A 19,171-nucleotide genomic window follows, 5' to 3' on the forward strand; every position below is an offset into this window, starting at 1 on the left:
ATTCTCCATGTCCTGATGACTCTCCTGTAGTTAAGCTATCCTGCATAGGTCCCGATTACCAGCAGCTCCCTTGCAGTTGTCTTAAGAGAGCTCATGTAACTTTGAAGGGCAGACTGAGTGGCATGCATTTTCCATGACTTGGAGGCCATGTGCATGTATGTTTTAAGGTGGAGACCTCTTCAGGTGAGTGGGGACAGTATAGTCCAGTGCTAGGGCTTGAGACACAAGAGAACTCTGCCCTTGCAAGAGCAACATCTCCGTTAACATGGAATGTCTCTTCAACAATACAGAAACTTTTTTTTAGTAGCTGGGTGCAATGTTCCCTCTAAACTATGGAGTCTTGTGAGCAAAAATTCTAGTGTGTGAGCTACTGGCATTAAAGTTGTGAGTAAGCGATTTGGATACTGCATAAATTAGTTTGCTTTGGAGCCATCCTTCCTGAGCTGAGACTAAAATATGTGAGCTGGAGGCTAAAAAGCTGTGAGCTGGCTCATACTAACTCAGCTTAGAGGGAACACTGGCTGGGTGGATGGAAACTTTCCACAACCCCCTCCATCAAAAAAAAAGTTTAGGTAAAGTTTTATAGAGTTTGGGGGCTTATATAAAACATTTTGATCCCATCGTTCTTCCAAGGAGCTCATATATTTTTTCCTCCTTTCCCCATTTTATCCTCACAACCTTAGGATCACAGAGTCAGAAGGGATCTCCAAGATTATCTAGTCCAACCGCCTGCACATTTCAGGAAATTCACAAATACCTCCCCCCCCCATACCTTGTGGGGTAAATTAGGCTGGCAGCCAGCAGAGGGCTGGGCTAAAATCACCAAGGAAGGCTTATGGCTTTAGGGGGTCTTGAACCCCGGTCTCCCAGCTCCCGCCCAGCACTCTAACCACTTTACTACTCTGGTCTTATACAGGCTTCCTTACCTGCCATAATGCATGACAGATGAGTAGTCATAGTCTACTAGCATGTTGGTGTTCCAAGACTTCATGAAGTTGATTTCAAAGCCTGGAAGACAAGGAAATTATGTACAGTGATGTGATCTTCATGGCCCTAACGTGGCAATAATTAATGGAGTTCCAGTTGGTCTCCAAGCTGGGGCTTTGCTCTGAACAGCAGCCCTGTACTAGGACAGAGCAGCACCCAAATAGCCTTTTGCCTCAACTAAGAGGCATCTTGGGGAGCTGTTCCCCTACAATGGAGGGTTACGGGTGCCAAGGAGAGAGAGGAGGTAGACACCTTTAAGCCTGTGCATGTGAACAGAGGGGAGCCTACAGACCATGCAAACGTGCACACAAACGACAGCCTGACTCAAAGCAAAAATCTCTTCCATTTGGTGCTTCACATTATTAAAAGTGGTTCACCAATACATTTGCACTAATGTATTTAGCTGTGGTGGCTCAAGTGGTTAAGACGCTGAACTGCAGGCTGTGGAAGGTTGGTAGTTCAGCAGTTCGAGACCTGAGTTGCCACATGACGGAGTGAGCTCCTGTCTCTAGTTCCAGCTCCTGCCAACCTAGCAGTTCGAAAGCAAGAAATTGCAAGTAGATAAATAGGTACCACTTTGGTGGGAAGGTAACAGCGTTCCGTGCACCTTGGTGTTTAGTCATGCCAGCCACATGACCACGGAAATGTCTTCGGCTTTGAAACGGAGATGAGCACCGCAACCCTAGAGTCGGACTCGACTGGCTTTCGAGCAAGGGAACCTTTACTTTATTTACACTAACAGCTTCAGTCTTTTCTCCCCTGGGAAATATAGTTTTGAAGAGAGGACTGTTTTTTGCATCCTTGCATTATAATTGCCAGTACTGTATCAGAAGCCAGTTATGTATATGGAGGACCATATACATTTGTAGCACGTAAAGATGTCCTACAGTTGAATTGTTTCAAACAGGTGTTTTATCAAATCTGATAGGGGATCAACAGCAAAGAAAGCATGTCTAGACCATGGAAATCACATCCCCATCATATGATTCCACTCTGAGAACTGCTTCTTCCAAGAGACAAGCTCAAGTTCTGCCACCCAAGTTCTCAGCCTTATTCCAATGAAACAATGTCCCTTGCGCAGTGGAAGAACTGAAGCAGTACTTGCCTGTCAAGATATCATTCCAGGAGATGCTGATATACTTGTCTCTGTCTGCTCTAGAGTGCTCATGCCAGAAGCCCAAGATGTGCATGAACTCATGCAGAGCCACTCCCTTCCCCCTCCTGAGGCAAGCAGGAGCCAACGACACCACCTGCATCCCACCAATGCGGCCAACATTGGAGAAGCAGCTGGGGAGAGAGGCACAGAGAGGCTAAGGGAGAGACCGGGAAAGGCAGAAGTTGCATTGCTATGAAATGACCATCCAGCCCTCTGACCAAATTGTAGGGAGCCTTAATGTAGTCTGTTTCCATTTCTGTGAACATTTCAGTTGGTTCAACGGAGAAGTGAAGCTAATGCAATGCTCTTGTAAATGCTACTGCAAGTCAGCTGTAAATTTCCAGAAGCCAGCCACCATTGAGGAGTCATTGGATGCCAAGTAGCAATTGGTAGCCATTGGAATTTGCTATTGGGGTGGCAGTCTGCTTTGGCTCCAATGTTGCATAGCCCCTCTGCATGACTAAGCCCTCTAGTGGCGGCACAATGCTGCAGAAAGAGCCCTGCAGGATCAAGTGTGTGTGTGTGTGTGTGTGTATGATCCCAAAGACTACAGGGGATGAATCTATCCAAATACCCCCCCCAGCTGTCTCTGTAGGCACTCCTCCCCCCCCTACACCTCAAAAGTGAGCCTCATTCTCTCCCCTGGTCACTACTAACCCAGAGAGAGGAACGATGGAGATGAAGTCCCTCTGATAGGAATACGGGATGAAATTGATGCAGGTGAACTTGGCAAAGTCTTCGAAGGCTTCCTGGATTATCCTTGCACTGGGTTTATCTGAAGAGGTAACCAAAACAAGGTTAGCAGCAATGGAGCTGCAGTCCTGGCTGTATCCATTTTCCCAAAAGATAATCAGTAAGCTGGATTTGCTACTCGTTTTCTCCTTTATTTGCCAGACCCAACACATTCTATGTAGGCCTGTAGCGCTGTCTTTACATACATCATTACATCCACGGGTAGCACATCTCTGTGACCCTCCACTGTAAGATCTAAGGAATCAATGCCACATTCTAATGACAGGCTGCCAGTTTAATACAAACTTGTCATTGTGCAACAGAAATAGATTTGTGACCAGATGTCAGGCGTGATCCCAGAACTGGTAGGAGAGAGACTCATGTGGAGCAAAGAGCTCATTCTTGATGGCTATACTTGTTTGCCAAGTCCTCTAGTTTACCAGAGCTAGAAGCTTGACTCCCCCTTTAAAGAAACATGATAATCCCTAGGAATTTATCTTCTTCTCTTCCTACCCTATTGCATCGAAGCACTGATCCTGTACAGAGTTTACCCATCATACATTGTAATCCCGTGTGTGTTTATTCTGAAGTTAAACCCCCACAGTGTTCAGTGGGGCTTGCAGCCTGGTAAACAGGCACAGGAGTGCAGCTGTTGTGAGTCAGACTTGCACCAACTCTTATGGTGCCTCTACCCAGCTCTATGCAATTACTCCCTCCAGCTTCTAAATGTCATCACCAATGCCTGAAGGCAGGGAGTGGAACCTAGCCATGGCGGATGGGGAAAGCAATTCATGAAAAGCAAGTCTGTAGGTTCAGCACTTGCATTTTGTGATGCTTTCATTTATTTACATAAGGTGAAACATGTTGGCAACACACACACACACCACTCTGGATGCACAGGAATTGGCGAGTCTTCCTCCAGTACCCCTTCGTTTAGATTCTGGTTCAACCCAGAAAGTAGAAGCAGAACCCTACTTGCTGTTTGTCACAGCATGTCTTCCTTTACCCCCCCCCCACTGCCCCACATTCCTAAAGAGAACTTTCAAGAGACTGTTCCTCACCATATTTGTGAGAGATAACATAAGGAATCTGGACAATCCCACCCTTCTTTGGCCATCTTGGGTTGGCAGATGAAAATAGCCGGAACGGACGCTAGAGGAGCAAGAGAACAGACATCAGTTTGAGTTCCACCATCCACAACATTCAAGGGATTTCTGCAAGAATGTTTCTGGAGTGTAAGAAATCCAGTGTACTGGTTTCCCCAAGTAGAGATTGGAAAAACCCCACTACTCAGGCCATGATGGTGCTAACCAAGATGACTTGGTCTGGCTGATAAAGAACAAGTTCGGGTCAGCCAAGCTTTACTTCCTCCCAGCCAAGCTGTCCCCCTTAAAGTTTTTTGGAGGAATCACTCAAATTGAGCCAGGCCCATCCCCCCCTTACACACACACACACGTCTTCCTCATTGCCTCCTGATCTTCTACACCTCCAGTGGTCACTTCAGACCCCTGGGCAATGCTTTCCATGGGCATAGGGTTGCCAGGTCTGGATTGGAAAATACCTGGAGACTTTGGGGATGGATCCAGGAGAGGGCGGGGTTTGGGGAGGGGAGGGGCCTCAGCATGGTACAATGCCATAAAGTCCACTCTTTAAAGGAGCCATTTTCTCCAGGGGAGCTGATCTCTGCCAGATGGAAATCAGTTGTAAAAGTGGGAGATCTCCAGGCCCGACCTGGGAGCTGGCAACCCTACATGGGCAGCACTTTTGAGTACTCAACTGGAGTAAATAAGCATTAAATTTTAAGTGCAAGGATAGAGCAACCCAACAGGCAACTACAGGCACTAGAAGTCCAGGAACTCCAGGCCAATCAGAAAATCCCAATCAGGAAATCCTTGTGTATCCTCTCCCCAACAGAAAATCCCAAAATATCCCCCCTACCAGGATAGAGCTGCTTGGGTCAACAGAGTCCAAGAGGCAGATGTAGCCCCCCCCCCACTCCCTGGTTCCCTCCTTTGGTCATTTGCATGTACAGAGCTGGGGAAAGGAACTGCAGTCAGGCACAAGAGCGAAGGCATCATCCCTCTCCTGCCCCAGACCTTACTCCCAAAGGTCTTACATTGCACTCATTCATTTCTGCCTCGCCCACCCCCTTCCCTTTCTGGCAATCAGTTGTATGAAATGTGTTGACAAGAGGCTGAGGTCAGCAAAGCTCCTGCCCACCCCCTTCATGTGCAGCAGAATCAAGATCCACTTTAGGGTACCAAACAACATCAGCCAGCCACAAGAAACGCCCCTCCGCAATTCAGTTTTTACTCACTGCCTTGATGATGTCCCCTTCAATCAGGAAGCTGCTTTCTGGTGCCTCCAGAGGGATCAGCGCTGGAAAGAGAGAAATGGAGGTCATCATTTGATGCTTACCACAATGCAAGTTCATAGATTCAACTGCCACATGCTCATGTCACTGGGGTTGAGAACTGAATTTGCTGTCTGCAAACATTAATTTTGGCTCATGCAGTTTTGGTGCCGAAATCCTGAATGCAGCATTGACACCAGTGTTGAAGCCCTAAGACGTGTGGACAGCATCTGAGCAGGCTTCGCCACCGCCAGCTACCACTGCGTGCCAGACACCAAACAGCATCAACAGGGCATCAAATAGCTACTTAATACTTGACTAGTTTTCATGCCTTCAGAGAAAACTGACACCAAGTATAGAGGAATGATTGTTTGGAGTTTGACAAAAAAGCACCCCAGATGTTCCAGGACTTTAATAACTTCTCCAGTTTCTTTTTAGACCCTTTGATTTATGTGGAGGAATGGTGTGTGTGTGGGGGGGAGACACACAGAGGCCAATGAGGCTTCCAGCTTCCCAGGGTCTCTGTCTTTCCCCCCAGCCCCTGGGATTTTAAACATACTCAAAGGCGTGTTGGTAAACCTTAGTGAGATGTCAGGAACCAGTTGCTTGCTAAGGTTGCCAGGCCTGGCTGAGGGTTTAACGCCCTTCATTACTCTTCCAGTGGGCAGCAGAGTAGAACCAGACTAAGCTGTGAAGCGGTTACTATTTTATAGAGTTGCTTAAAATCTGCGCGCAATTGCCGTACATATCCAGGACATAGACTCTAGCTGGGGGCAATTACTTACCTTGGTTAATGTCAAGAATGTCATCTTGGGAACTACTGGCCTCTGGCAAATTGTTTTCCTGGTTGTCCTCCTCTTGGAATGCATCTTCATGGCCATTCACAAGCAGGGCTGAGAAAAGCAATTTTGGGGGTAGCAGCTTCAGCCCAACTGCAAACTCCCACATGTCCATGGCTATCCCAAGGAACATCTCCACCCACCCGCCAAGGAGCTCAGGCAGACATACAAACTTCCTCTACATTTTATCCTCACTGTCACTCTCTGAAGTAGGCAAGAATGAGGGTGTGGCAGGCCCCCCAAGATCATTTAGTGGGCTTTGCGCAGATCTGAACCTGGGTCTCCCAAGGGTTAACTAACACACCACACCAACTCACACAGCTACACTCCTCTTTTTCTGAACACTGTCACTCTCTAGCTCATGACCACAGTTTGAAGAAGGGATTCTAGTTCTTAGGTGACTCTCAGGCTAGCCTACCTCACAGGACTGTTGTGAGGATAAAATAGAGGAGAAGAGAATGATGTAAGCCACCTTGGTTCCCCATTGGGGAGAAAAGTAAGGTATAAATGACATTAACAAAAGAAAAGCTAGCTCTATTTTTTTATTGTGGACAGGACTTCAGCTTCTCTCACAAGTCCCTTCAGTGAGCTGCCTCCGTGGAAGACAAACATCCCCAAACTTTCAGGACAGCTAAAGTGGTCACTGGCCCAAAATAAAATATAGCAGGATTTTTAACGTAGTAGAGCTGGGAGGGAAGTGTGAACCAACATTTGGAGGTAGAATTGAGACCTTCAATGTGCTATTTACTCCCCCCCCCCAACACAGGTTATTTCAAATTAGAGTCGTGCCCCCCTCCCCCCAAAAAAGCACATCCACTGCTACAACAGAAACAAATGGAGGAAAATATTATACAGGAAAAGTCTGTTTCTTTCATTCTTCTAATGCTGTACACCAGCAGTGCCAGTTTCCTTTATAATAAATATGAGATTTCACCACAAAGCCGGGTGCTTGCATAAAATAACTCTCATCCAATTAGACAAGGAAATGTTAGCAATGCCACAAATTACTTCTTTTACTTTTAAGAAAAAAATCAAAGTACATCATTTCAGTGATCCCAACAATGGGATTACAGTCAGGTGGCGGGGGGGGGGGGAGTGTGAGGGGAGCCTTGCCAAACAGACTGTTTGGGGAGACAGGCAAGCATTCATGCTCATGGAGGCCAAAGCAGGAAAACCACACAACAGCAGCTTGCTTGAGACACTTCATAACAGCTACTACAGGATTAACTATCAAGGGCTCCAGATGAGGCACGGAGATCCCCCAGAATTACACCTGATCTCCAGACCACAGAGATGAGATTCCCCAGAGAAAGTGGCTAATTTAGAGAGTGGACTCTGTGGCTTTATACCTCACAGAGGTCCCTCCCCTCCCCAAACCCCACTCTTCAGAAATTCCCCAACCTGGAGATGGCAACCATAGTCAAGGAAGCCTCCTCTGCCAGGCTCAAATCCAGACAGAACCCTCTCACGTTTCAAAGCCGAGTTTACCATCCTTTAATGGTACCCAAAATGTGCCACACAGTAGGGCCAGCCTTGAGGGCAGCCAACTCTTTCCTGTGACTAGAAAACATCACCTACAGACACCCCCACAACAGGGCCAGAGAGAAAAGTCCTTTACCTGGCCAAAGCCAGAAAACCCCCCAAAATACAAGCCAGTAGCCAAAGGGCACTCCCATGGCCAAAACAACAGCTCCCAAGAGACCTCTACCAAAAGAGAACAAAACGGTTCTTCTCCTGGCTATTAATGGAGACGAAAATTACAATGCTGATGTTATGGACAGCTTAAAACAAATGGAGGCCTCTGTGGACCTTTATATAGCATTAAGGGCCAGTGCAGGCACACCTGGAAGAGGCCTTTTCATTAGGGATACAGTTTAACCCTTTGTGTGAAACAGGCCTCTCTAACTAGTCCAGTATTTTCGAGGGAGGCTGGCCTGATGCTTTAGGGTAGGTTGCAGACAGGGAATTAGTGTGATGGCTTTGTGTGTTGTTTGCCCTTGGCATTCCAGAGGTAACCACTCCTGCCTCCGAATGTGGAAGTCCTGTTCAGCTAACCAGTAACAGCCTTGGACATGTCTAATCCCTTTAAAAAGCCATTTACGGCTAGGGACCATTGCTACATCCTCTGGCAATGAATCTCTCATGCCCTGAGGCTTGGGAGCAGGGCCAGGAAAGAAAAAAGGGACAAGCACCACTCGGCAGTTCTGCATTGTGCCCAGCACTGCCCTGATGCATTCTGCATTGTGCCCAGCACTGCCCTGATGCTAAAACACAAGGGGAGTCCTTGCACCAATTGCTGTTGAAATTAAAATTCTCTTGGGAGATTAGACAGGATAAGGATACTTAGGGAGTGCCTGCGCCGTTCTGCCTGTGGTTAGAAGGTGCAAAGACTATTGCACCTTTGGAAAGAGTATGGGCAAGACAGCTTGCCATTCAGGGGCAAAGAGAACCTTGCATACCTCCTTAAGTGGGGACAACCTCAACTTGTGCAGGGATAAGGTTGCCAGCTCCAGGTTGGGAAATACCTGGAGATTTTGGGGGTGGAGCTTGTGGAAAGCGGGGTTTAGGACATAATGCCATAGAGTGCAACTTCCAAAGTGACCATTTTCTCCAGGTGAACTGATCTCTTTCCGTTAGATCAGTTAGAACAGTGGGGGATCTCCAGCCACCACCTGGAGGATGGTAACCCTAGTGATACAAGAAATGTTTCCAGTTGGGATTGCCATCTCATCAGACAGCCATCACGGCTGTGTCTAGCAACAACCTGGTGGGCAGGGATGAGGATCTGATCATTTACTGGATGCTGATGTATGTCCACCATGCTTCTAACAAAGACACAAGAGCAGGCCAGGCCACTGTTTTCAGGTCTGTTGGCAAAACTTCTTGCATGAAAGTGTCTTTTGCATCCTGACACAACATTTATAAGGGACTTAGCAGCAGAACCTGTTTTTAATGCAAGAGAACTGGCCTGGGACATATGTATTAATAATGATTCCTGTGCACATTCCAAGTAACAAAGAGAGATTTATATGAAGATTGCCTTGAATCCAAAGATATGTCTTGGTAGAAATTTGGCTCACCATGCAGAAGATTTCTTCAACCCTAAAAGAAGGGAAAATAGTGTGTGGCCACAAGGGGGCAGTCAGATTCCACATCAACAAAAATTGTAGAAAGCAGTCCGGTGGTGTGGTGAATTCTTAAAGTGGGCAGAAGAATGCTCCATGCACAAGCATCCACTTGTCTATCTCTAAAGAAAGCTTTCACAAAGGGGATTAAATAGATATACAGATAAGAGATTTGTCATTGGCTACTAGCCACTGTAGCAAAACAGAGCTTCCATGTTTAGAAGCAGTATAATTCTAAATATGGGAAGGTGAAGACAACAAGAGAAAGATGTGGGCTTCATGGCCAGCTTTTGAGCTTCTAGGGGCATTTGATGGCCACTGCTGGAAACAGGATGCTGAACTCAATGAGAACTCAATGACAAGAAAGTGATGGGGAAAGCTTTACTTGTTTAATTTCTGCTTGTTGGATAACTTGCTGTTCAAAGCAAAACAGGAGGGCCTCAAATAAAGTGGCCACACACTACTATGCACTGTGTAAGGGCTTCCTTCTGCACAGTGTGAGGGTGCTGGTTGCCTGGTCTGCATCTGGGAAAAGCAGGAATTTGTTATCTAGCCTACATGGAACCTCCATGTACAGAGGCAGTGTACCTCTGAACACCAGATACAAGGGCCAAACAATTGGGGCCAAACAACTGTCTCCTTTGTGGTCAAGGAATGTTGTGCACCTTGTCCTGACTCAGCAAGGACATTTTTATGCTCTTCAGCATGACAACAATGCTGCTTCCCTTACTTAGTTGTTGAGGAGTTGTGACATAGTTGTTGAGATATAATGCATGTGGAGAATTTAAGAAATACATCATCATCATCATCATCATCATCAATAACAACAACAACAACAACAACAACAACAATAATAATAATAATAATAATAATAATAATAATAATAATAATAATAATAATAATAATAATAATAATAATAATAATAATAATAATAATAATATAGTTACAGTCAAATGTTTGACTGGTAGATGGTGTTCTGCAATTCAAGATCTAGCCACGTTCTTGGGAATTGCAGGTGTATCTTTGCAGGATTCTTGCTGTTCCAAGCAACACTGTTTTCTGGAGCTGAGCTGGTATTATTTGTTCAATACCCAGAATGTCCAGGTGTCTCTTGAGACTTCTAGGCACTGCTCCACGGGCTCCAATGACAACTGGCAAGATGGTCACCTTCTTCTCCCAAAGGCGCTCTAACTCTATTAATAGATCTTGGTATTTTGTGATCTTCTCCTGTTCTTTCTCTTCTATTCTGCTGTTCCATGGGATTGCAATGTCAATGATCCAAACCGTGTTTCTCATTTTTCCCCCTACAGTTGTGATATCAGGGGTGTTATGCTCCAGGTGTTTATCTGTTTGCAATTGGAAGTCCCAAATAATCTTTGTTTCATCATTCTCTGTGACCTTGTCTGGTTTGTGTTCCCATTAATTTCTGGCTTCATGTGTGTTCATGTATGATATTATTTATAGTCAGTTTCAGCAATTTTACTGTAGTGAGTTGTAGTTGTTGTTATTATTATCTACATATAGTATGTCCTATCATGTTTAAAGGGCAATAACGAAGGGAACTGTCAAGTAAGCTGCACTGACACATCCTACACAGAATCTATTTCCTTTGCTATAAATGAACCTGTACCCTAATATAATCCCATGTATGAGTTCCAGGAACCTGGATAGCTCAGATTAGCCTGATCTTGTCCTATCACGGCTGCTAAGCAGGGTCGGCCCTGGGTAGTGTTTGGGTGGAAGACCACCAAGGAATACCAGGACTGTGATGCAGAAATAGGCAATGGCAAACCACCTCTGAGCATCTCTTGCCTTGAACACCGAATGGGGTTGCCATAAGTCAGCTGTGACTTGATGACACTTTCCAAGACCATGCGTTCCAGGAGGTTGGGAAGAAGCAAGCTGAGGCTATAAGACAATCTGGGACTGCACCCACACTCATTGTTGGATATGGCCAGGGGTCATTTTGTAGAAAAAGAGGTGCAGGAGCTCATTAGTATAACTCATTAGCCTAACTTATTTGCATATGACACCCTCCCTGACATCACCAGAAGTGTGTCAGAAGGCAACACCCACCGCTCAGGCTCCACTGGACTGTTTTGGATTCCTAGCTATTGGGGGGAGGACATGCAGATCTGCCCTCGCAGAGGAGGGAGAGCTTGTACCTGAATAAAACTTGGCCTTAAAGGTGCCACTGGACTGTTTTGGATGGGGGGCCCTCTGCAACTTACCTGGCTGCTTCTTGCCCTGACTGAGGGCTGCTGGGAGCAGGGGGTGTGGCTTGTTGCATGTGCCCACCCCTGGGCTCTTTACTGCCAGAGCACCGCTCCTGTGCACTCCTGCAGGAAATGACCCCTGGATATGGCACTATTTTTGTGCTACAATATTCCTATTTACAACTGGATCGGTTTGTCCACACATTTCTGGATGACTGGTATAGCACAACTGGTTTATACTACAGCACAAAATTATGTGGCTGTTCATCTTGACAGTCAGAAATGTACAGCAAATGACGCCAGTTTCCCCACTAACCACCACTCCAAACCTCTCTTACACAGAGGCTTCTGTCAAGCCAGGATCCCCCAGGGTTCCACACACACCAAACCCTGTAGTAGGAGATGTTAATCCATGTGCCTTAACCACTCCGGCTAAAGGACAAAGTGCCTGCACCTTTTTCCAGATGGTGCCCTAACAAGGAATGTCAAACACAGAAGTTGTCTCCCAGCCTGCAGGAAAGGGCTCTGCTACCCCTGTGGAAGGATTGAGCTCAGCGCCTTGTTGTTTCCAGGGAAGAGGGTACTCCTTTTGCAACTTTTCTTGGGAGAGTCAGTGTGGACTTGGAGAGCCACTGTCTCTTAGGAACAAACAGCTGGGCCTTTACTTAGATAGGGGATAGCAGTATGAACTGGAATAGGTCTAATCTCACCCCAGCCATTAATCCGCTCCCCGCCATCAGTCGTAGGTGGAGAATAATGCGGACTCAGTTTACAAGATCAGGAATGATGTATGCCGCATGCTCGAAATACTTGAAATATATAAACCAGAATTACAACAGTTGGGCTGAGACCCCGTGAGAGCATGAAGGCACATTTCTGCTGTGTCTCTGCGTGCGTAAGCAGGCCAGTGGGAGAGAACATCTGAGTGTGACTAAGTTTAGGGACTGTGTCGGCGCCCCCCAAGCGAGTGAGCGGCTGTGTCTGGGATTCTGTTCTCGGCACGAAAGCTTTGATTTGCCTGAGTGGGCTGAAACGAAGTGGCTGAGTAAATTTAGCACGTATGGAAAATTTCTAGCTGTGCGTGTGGGTGGCTGATGCGCGCAGAGGGACTTCAGCGGCTTTTTAGAGACGGAACACCAGCGGAGGGGAAACCATGGTGAGGGTGACAAATCGCAAGAGATGGCCTTTTTATCGCCCCTTTGCTGGTCTCAGGGCCGGCTCGCTCACTAGGCGAACTAGGCATTCGCCTAGAGAGTGCCGGCCCCTAGGGGCGCCAAACTGCACCCACCCACCCACACCAAAAGCCCTGCATTTCCGCGGCTGGGTGACCCCTGCCACCGCCTGCCGCCTCTTTGGCTGGCTAACTTCTCCCTGCCTGCCCCCTCGGCTTCCCAGCGGAGTGCTTCTCCTCCTCCTCACAACCGGGGACTGGCAGTTGCAGTAGCAGCAGCAGGGCCAGGGGAGTGGCGGCTTGTGAGTGCCCTGCCAGTCAGCCTCTTCTCTGGGTGCCCTGACGAGGGGCACCAAACTACACCTGCCCCCCGCCAAAGCCCCCCGCTGGCTCTGACCAGGGGAAGCGCAGGGGGGCATGGGGGGCGCCATAAGGGATCCTCGCCTAAGGTGCAAAATAAGCTGGGGCCGGCCCTGGCTGGTCTTTTGAATGGCACTAGGGTTGCCAACCTCCAGTTCGGGCCTGGAGATCTCCCGGAATTATCACTGATCTCCAGATGAAAGAGTCCAGCCCCCCTAGAGAAAATGGCTGCTTTGGAGGGTGGACGATACGGCTTGGAAATAGGGCTTGATGTCCCTCCCTTCCCCAAACTCCACCCTCCCCCAGGCTTCACCCCCAAATCTCCAGGTATATTTCAGCCCAGAGTTGGCAACCCTAAATGGCAGCCTGACAGGCAGAAGTTAAACCAGTGAAGCAAACATCGGGAGATGGGGAAAACCTTGTCATTTCTGCACGTCAGGCTCTTGCTATAGGCACAGGAGCAGGGCCAGTAGAAGAAGGTGGCAACTGTCCTAGATTAAGGGCCAGTCAAGGGCATATTCAGGAGCAGATAGGGATGCCAACCTCGTGGTGGAGCCTGGGAAACTCCTGGAATTACAGCACATCTCCAGACTCCAATTCCCCTGGAGATAATGGGTTTGGAAGGTGGACTCTATAGCACTATACCCCAATGAGGCCCCTCCCCAAACTGTACCCTCTTCAGGCTCCACCCCCAAATATCCAGAGGTTTCCCAACCTGGAGCTGGCAACCTACCCCCCACCGGGGGCCGGAAGGTCCCGGCAACCCTTGGAGCAGAGCAGTCTGGATCATGGGGTGTCACCCTGAATTAAGCAGGAGAGGAAGATCTTTCTGCCCAAACAATTTCCGCACGCTAGCTCACTTGCGGGAAAAGGCACCGGAGCCAGGCCCAAAGGAAAGCGGCTGCCCGGCTGCCACACACTTTGGTAATGAAGGCGTGGCGCCACTTCCAAGGCCTGGATCTGACAAAAGCAGCAATCCAAACCAGCTCAGCGCTGGGTCACAGGAAGTGCTTAAGGGGCCTGAGTTAATTCAGGCTGCCAGAGAAGACAAAGGGGGAAGCTGGAAGATCTTAATCACACCCGAGACAGACACAGAGACGGCAGGTGTAGCTGTGCATCTACGCCAGGCAGGATGTGGATGGGTTTCCGAAGCAGCAGAGCTTAAGTGCCGGGCTCTGCGGATCGTCAGCTAGTGGCAGGTGGCTGCAGGGCAGATGCAGACTGAGCTCTTTGTGTGGCCCCGTTTGACCCGGAGAGGAAAAGATTACCAAACGTATCCCTCCTCCCTCCGCAGAGTGACCCCCAACCTGCCACTCACAGCTGACTCCTCCTGCCAAACACCCCCGGCTTTGGCTCCTGCTCAGAAAGGATGGCAACCAGCTAACATCCAGAGATGGTCTGATTGACGGGCGCCAGAGGTCTGCTGGGGTCCCTGGCTCAGAAGGGGAAGGCATCGATCATTGTCAGCTTCCTCAGCTGGCTCTGTCAGTGTAAAGACCGCAAAAAGAAGAAAGAAACTGTGAGGTAACTGCGCTAGATAATATTTCAATAATAATCACAAAATTGTACAAAAATGTGTGCAGATAATTATATAAATATACAAGACAATAGAAAATGATGTGTTGACGATGGTCTCCGGAATGCTGTATCATTTCGATACTATTCTTCTTCCGAGAGTGAATGAAAACAGCGACTCTTGGTCTGTCTTTTCAACTAGTAGGTATCAAAAATCCATAATATTCACCGATGTATCATGACTTAATTGCAAGAATTTCTCTGACAGAATGTTCCTGGGGCAAGGTGCTTGTATAAGGCATTATACAAAAGACAGACCAAGAGTCGCTGTTTTCATTCACTCTCGGAAGAAGAATAGTATCGAAACGATAGAGCATTCTGGAGACCATCGTCAACACATCATTTTCTATTGTCTTGTATATTTATATAATTTTCTGCACACATTTTTGTACAATTTTGTAATTGTTATTGAAATATTATCTAGCGCAGTTACCTCACAGTTTCTTTCTTCTTTTTGCGGTCTGTTCAGTGACTGTGTGACCATCATTTTTGAGCCTCTGTCAGTGTAAAGACAGCAGAGTTGGCCCCAGTCTGTTCTCCCCTGGCCGCCACAGTCAGCTTGAAGAGGCATATTCTGCTGACAGTTAGGTCAAACCTGATTTCGACCAAGCAGTGGCAAAGGGCAAAAGATTCCCTGACGCCAGTCTCAACACAGCCATGGACTCTCAGCGGGCCACAGAAAGATCCTTGCTTGATCAGAGAGGTGGAAGTGGTTTGAAAAAGGAATCACAGCTCATAGTGGGCCCACCCATCCCACCCTAATCTTGATGGCCCAGGTAAGACTAATATGGTTAGATCTCAGAAGCTAAGCAGGGCCAGCCCTGGTTAGTACTTGGATGGGAAGCCGCCAAGGACATCCAGGGTTGCTACGCAGAGGCAGGCAATAGCAAACCGCCTCTGTTCATCTCTTGCCTTGAAACCCTTATAGGGTCGCCATTAGTCAGCTGTGACTTATCAGCACTTTCCGCCACCACACTCACCCCACTGTTGTCTCCGCCAAACAGGGCTGGCGGAGTTTTGTATAGCTTCCAAAGCCTGTTTGTCCAGAGACAACAGTAGGGAAAAAGAAATGGGCATAAAGCAAGGCTTCCTTAAACCATTTTCATCTGTCTCCAGTCTCGGTGGCTTTAGCCCAGATGCTCTCGGCCTCCATCCACCCATCTGCAAGAATAAGGACGAATCGTACTGAGCAATAAGAGTTACTGACTGAGAGAATGTTATGCGAAGAGCTTTGAACACCTGAAAAGTGCTAAATGCTAAGTTGGCAGCGTAAACTGCGTACTTTCCAACTGTGCCTGTAAATAGACACTTAAAAACAAGATCAACAAAAGTTTTCTTTCCTGATCCTTCTCTTTCTGAAAGGACTGTTGTCTTGGTAATGGGCTTCCAACCTGGACTGATCCTCTTGGAGCCCTCTAAAGGGTACACGTTTCCCAGAGCAGGTGGGAAACAGGGGTAGAGAGGTCAGAGTGTTTTCCCCTAAGTAAAATTATTCCCCTCAAAGCTTTACAACCTAAAACTTAATCCTGACAGAATCTGAAGAATTGTGCATGCACACCAAAGCTTGTACCCAGAATTAAACTTTGGTCCCTGCCACATGGCAGGAAAAAAAACCGGGCAAAGTGCGGCTTTTAAAAGCTGCACCAAAATAGAGATGCTGCGGCGGGATCCCACGGATCCCCTGAGCCACGGCGCCGTTGCTCCCCGGCACGATCAAATGCCGGGGAGGAAGCGACAGTCGGGAGGGGGAGGCTGCCGAACTGTGCATGTCTGAGCATGCGCAGTTCGGCCAGGAGCCGGGGATCCGCCAGCGGAAGGACGCGCCGGCGATCCCACGGCCGGCCTTGATGCGCCCTTTCCCGAAGAACCACCTAGGTAGGTGGTTTATTTTTGATGCGGGGTTTTGGGTGGAAGGGCCGGATCGGGAACGGGCGCGCCACGCTTCCCAGATGTTGCTGTGGGATCGCGGCCGTTTGCTGCACCCCCGATCCGTCCCTCTCCCGGCCCAAAACCTCTCGTGTGACCGGGGCCTTTGTTCATCTTAAAAGGTGCCACTGGATCCAAACCTTGTTTAACTAGAAAATACAGAGGTTCTCTGGGTCAGCAGAAAGGCAAATCAGGGACTTCAGATCTCCTCTGTCTTGTTGGGGGTTATACTCCCCCCTTGAAAAGCCAGATTCACAGCATGGGAGTGCTGCTTGACAGAGTGTTCAGAAGTTGCAGCTAGTGCAGAATGCTGAGACTAGACTGCTGTTCGGGGCCAGCTATCGGGAGCATATATTCCCAAAACTACAGCAATTAACAGTAGCATCTGATCCACTTTTGAGCCCAATTCAAGGTTTTGGTTTTAACCTTTAAAGCCATAAACGGCTTGGGACCAGGGTATCTGAAGGGCTGGGAATGAAAATTGCAGGGAGATGCCCTCCTGACCGCCCCAATTAAAGATGCTTGTTTGTTGGGCCTTTTCCCTGGCAGCCCCACAATCCTGGAGCAGTCTCCCCAGGGAGGTGCAGCTGACCCCTTACTGTCAGTCTTCAGGAAGCAACGGAAGGCAGTGTTATTCAGGACTGCATTTGATTTCACTTTTATTAGTCGCAATCCTAGCTGGAGTTTTTAAACTGTGACTTTTTGTGGGCTATATACTTGTTTTTATTGTGCTTTTAAAATAGTGGTTTTTATTATATTGTCCCTTGAGTTTCACAAGGGAGAAAGGCACCTAATAAATAAATAAATGGACAAGGACACATCCTCTTAGCTCTCCAAAGAGGTTTCTAGCCACAGCTGCAAAAACTCACTTGAAAGTAGAACTTCAGGAAGGTGGGAAACTACTGTCAGTGCAGAAGGAGAAAAACGGTAAAGGCTTAACCTGCTGAATGTCTTCCTGCTTTGCAGCTGTTAAAGGCACAGAGCTTGCCAGGAAAAAATGTTGGGAGCCTTCTATGCATGGGCCTTGAAACTAGTTTTTTTTAAAAAAATTAATGAAAAGAAATATTCCTTTGATAACCTTTTCACCGCCATCACAGCAAATGTATAAGAGAGGAAGTTCAGTTTTCCTCTTAAAAACCTCCACCCAAGCCACTAGATGGATCGGATAAAAATGATTAATAACCCATAACATGATGATTCAGCCTTCTTGGGAAACAGCCCTTTTACATCCATCCAAGCTCTATAAATGGCACTTAGGCTGATTGAATGGGTTGAGGCCAGAACCAGCGGGTTGAAATTAAATCAGAAGAGCTTTCTGCTAAACATTGGCTGCGTTCAAACACACTAAATAATCTATGACTTTCTAGCTGGATTTTTACTGTATGAAATGGCAAAATCCAATTCAAAAGTGGATTGAAAGTGGATTATTTAGTGTGTGTGATCACAGACATTAGGAAGAACTTCCTGACAGAGCAGTTCCTCAGTGGAACAGGTTTCCTCAGGAGGTGGTGGGCTCTCTTTCTTTGGAGGTTTTCAAACAGAGGCTACATGGCCATCTGACAGCAATGTTGTTTGTGTGAATTTAGGCAGATCATCAGAGGGAGGGCAGGAAGGGTTGCCTCAGTGCTTAGTTCTTGTGGCCCTTTCTTACATGCCCAGGGAAATGCTGATTGCCACTTCGGTGACAGGAAGCAATTTTTCTCCAAGCCAGTTTGGCCAGGGATCCTGAAGGTTTTTTGTTATCTTCTGGGCGTGGAACAGCAGTCACTGTGGGTGTAGAGGAGGAGGTATTTGTGAAGGGGGTTGGACTACATGACCCTGGAGGTACCTTCCAACTCTATGATTCTATGATGCCCCCAACACTGGTCAACGTTGTTGAGGTATTTTCACAACAAAGAGGAAGCTGGATGTAAATAAACCAGCACACTCTGAACTGTTGGCAGGGTTTGGGAACAGGACCTTTGAACCCAGGACAATTGTACTTCTCCCCTCTACACCAGGAACAGAAGGCTCATCTCTGAGACCAGCACTTCAGAGAGCAAGCTACAGTTGAGAAGGGAGGGACCAGCGGGCTATGAACGAGAGATAAAACGACAGAACCCAAAAATAACCCCAAGGACTCAACCCTCAATATAAAAATGGTTATTTTATTGCAACAGGTGATAATAAATATAAAGTGCAAGAGACATTAAAAATCAATGTCAGTTGATAACAAAATTCTCCTAATCGCATGAATGTACAAACTGTATATTGCTCGATGGGGGGAGGGAATGACTCTGGGCACAACCCACCAGGAAGTTCCCCTGCACAAGCCTTATTGAAAGGAGTAGGAACTGGGCAGGAGTCATTCCCAGTGGTTTGTGCCCACTGTTGTCCAAGACAACACCTCGGAGGAAGGAAAGGGAGGTTTTCTTTGGCTGCAAAAGGTGTTGTCTGTTGTCAGTGCATTCAGAAAAGGAGATTCATCCCTGCAGAACAGGAGGCTGGCTGGTTCTCTCCCCAGGCTCATTCTACTGGCAAGGAAGGCTGTACAGCACTGGGGCAGCAAATGTTCCTGTCCTGCAGTTCTGGAGGAAGGGGAGACTCTTGCACCCCCCATGCCTCCCTTTTTCACAGCATATATGAACAACCAATAACTGGTTATAGAGAATGCTTGTTGGTCATTGGCTGACCTACGTAAGGCTGGTGATCAAAGGGCCAAGTGGATGGCACCATGTACTCTAGTGGGACA

At 47.5% G+C, this 19,171-nt stretch overlaps 1 protein-coding gene across 1 annotated transcript in view; it reads right to left on the reverse strand.

The window, feature by feature from the left end:
* The window catches only part of ASTL (astacin-like metallo-endopeptidase (M12 family)), a 20,148-nt gene extending 13,966 nt beyond the window's left edge, over positions 1-6,182 (reverse strand). The window contains exons 1-6 of the mRNA XM_015406934.1: positions 6,014-6,182; positions 5,193-5,254; positions 3,937-4,027; positions 2,801-2,918; positions 2,093-2,274; positions 926-1,008 (exon numbers count right to left, since the gene is read on the reverse strand). Coding sequence (XP_015262420.1) covers positions 926-1,008; positions 2,093-2,274; positions 2,801-2,918; positions 3,937-4,027; positions 5,193-5,254; positions 6,014-6,182 — 705 coding nt within the window. The remainder of the gene's footprint in view (positions 1-925; positions 1,009-2,092; positions 2,275-2,800; positions 2,919-3,936; positions 4,028-5,192; positions 5,255-6,013) is intronic.
* Positions 6,183-19,171: the final 12,989 nt, after the last annotated feature.

This window comes from Gekko japonicus, unplaced genomic scaffold (assembly GCF_001447785.1).
Source record: "Gekko japonicus isolate JY-2015 unplaced genomic scaffold, Gekko_japonicus_V1.1 scaffold1373, whole genome shotgun sequence".
NCBI lineage: Eukaryota > Metazoa > Chordata > Lepidosauria > Squamata > Gekkonidae > Gekko > Gekko japonicus.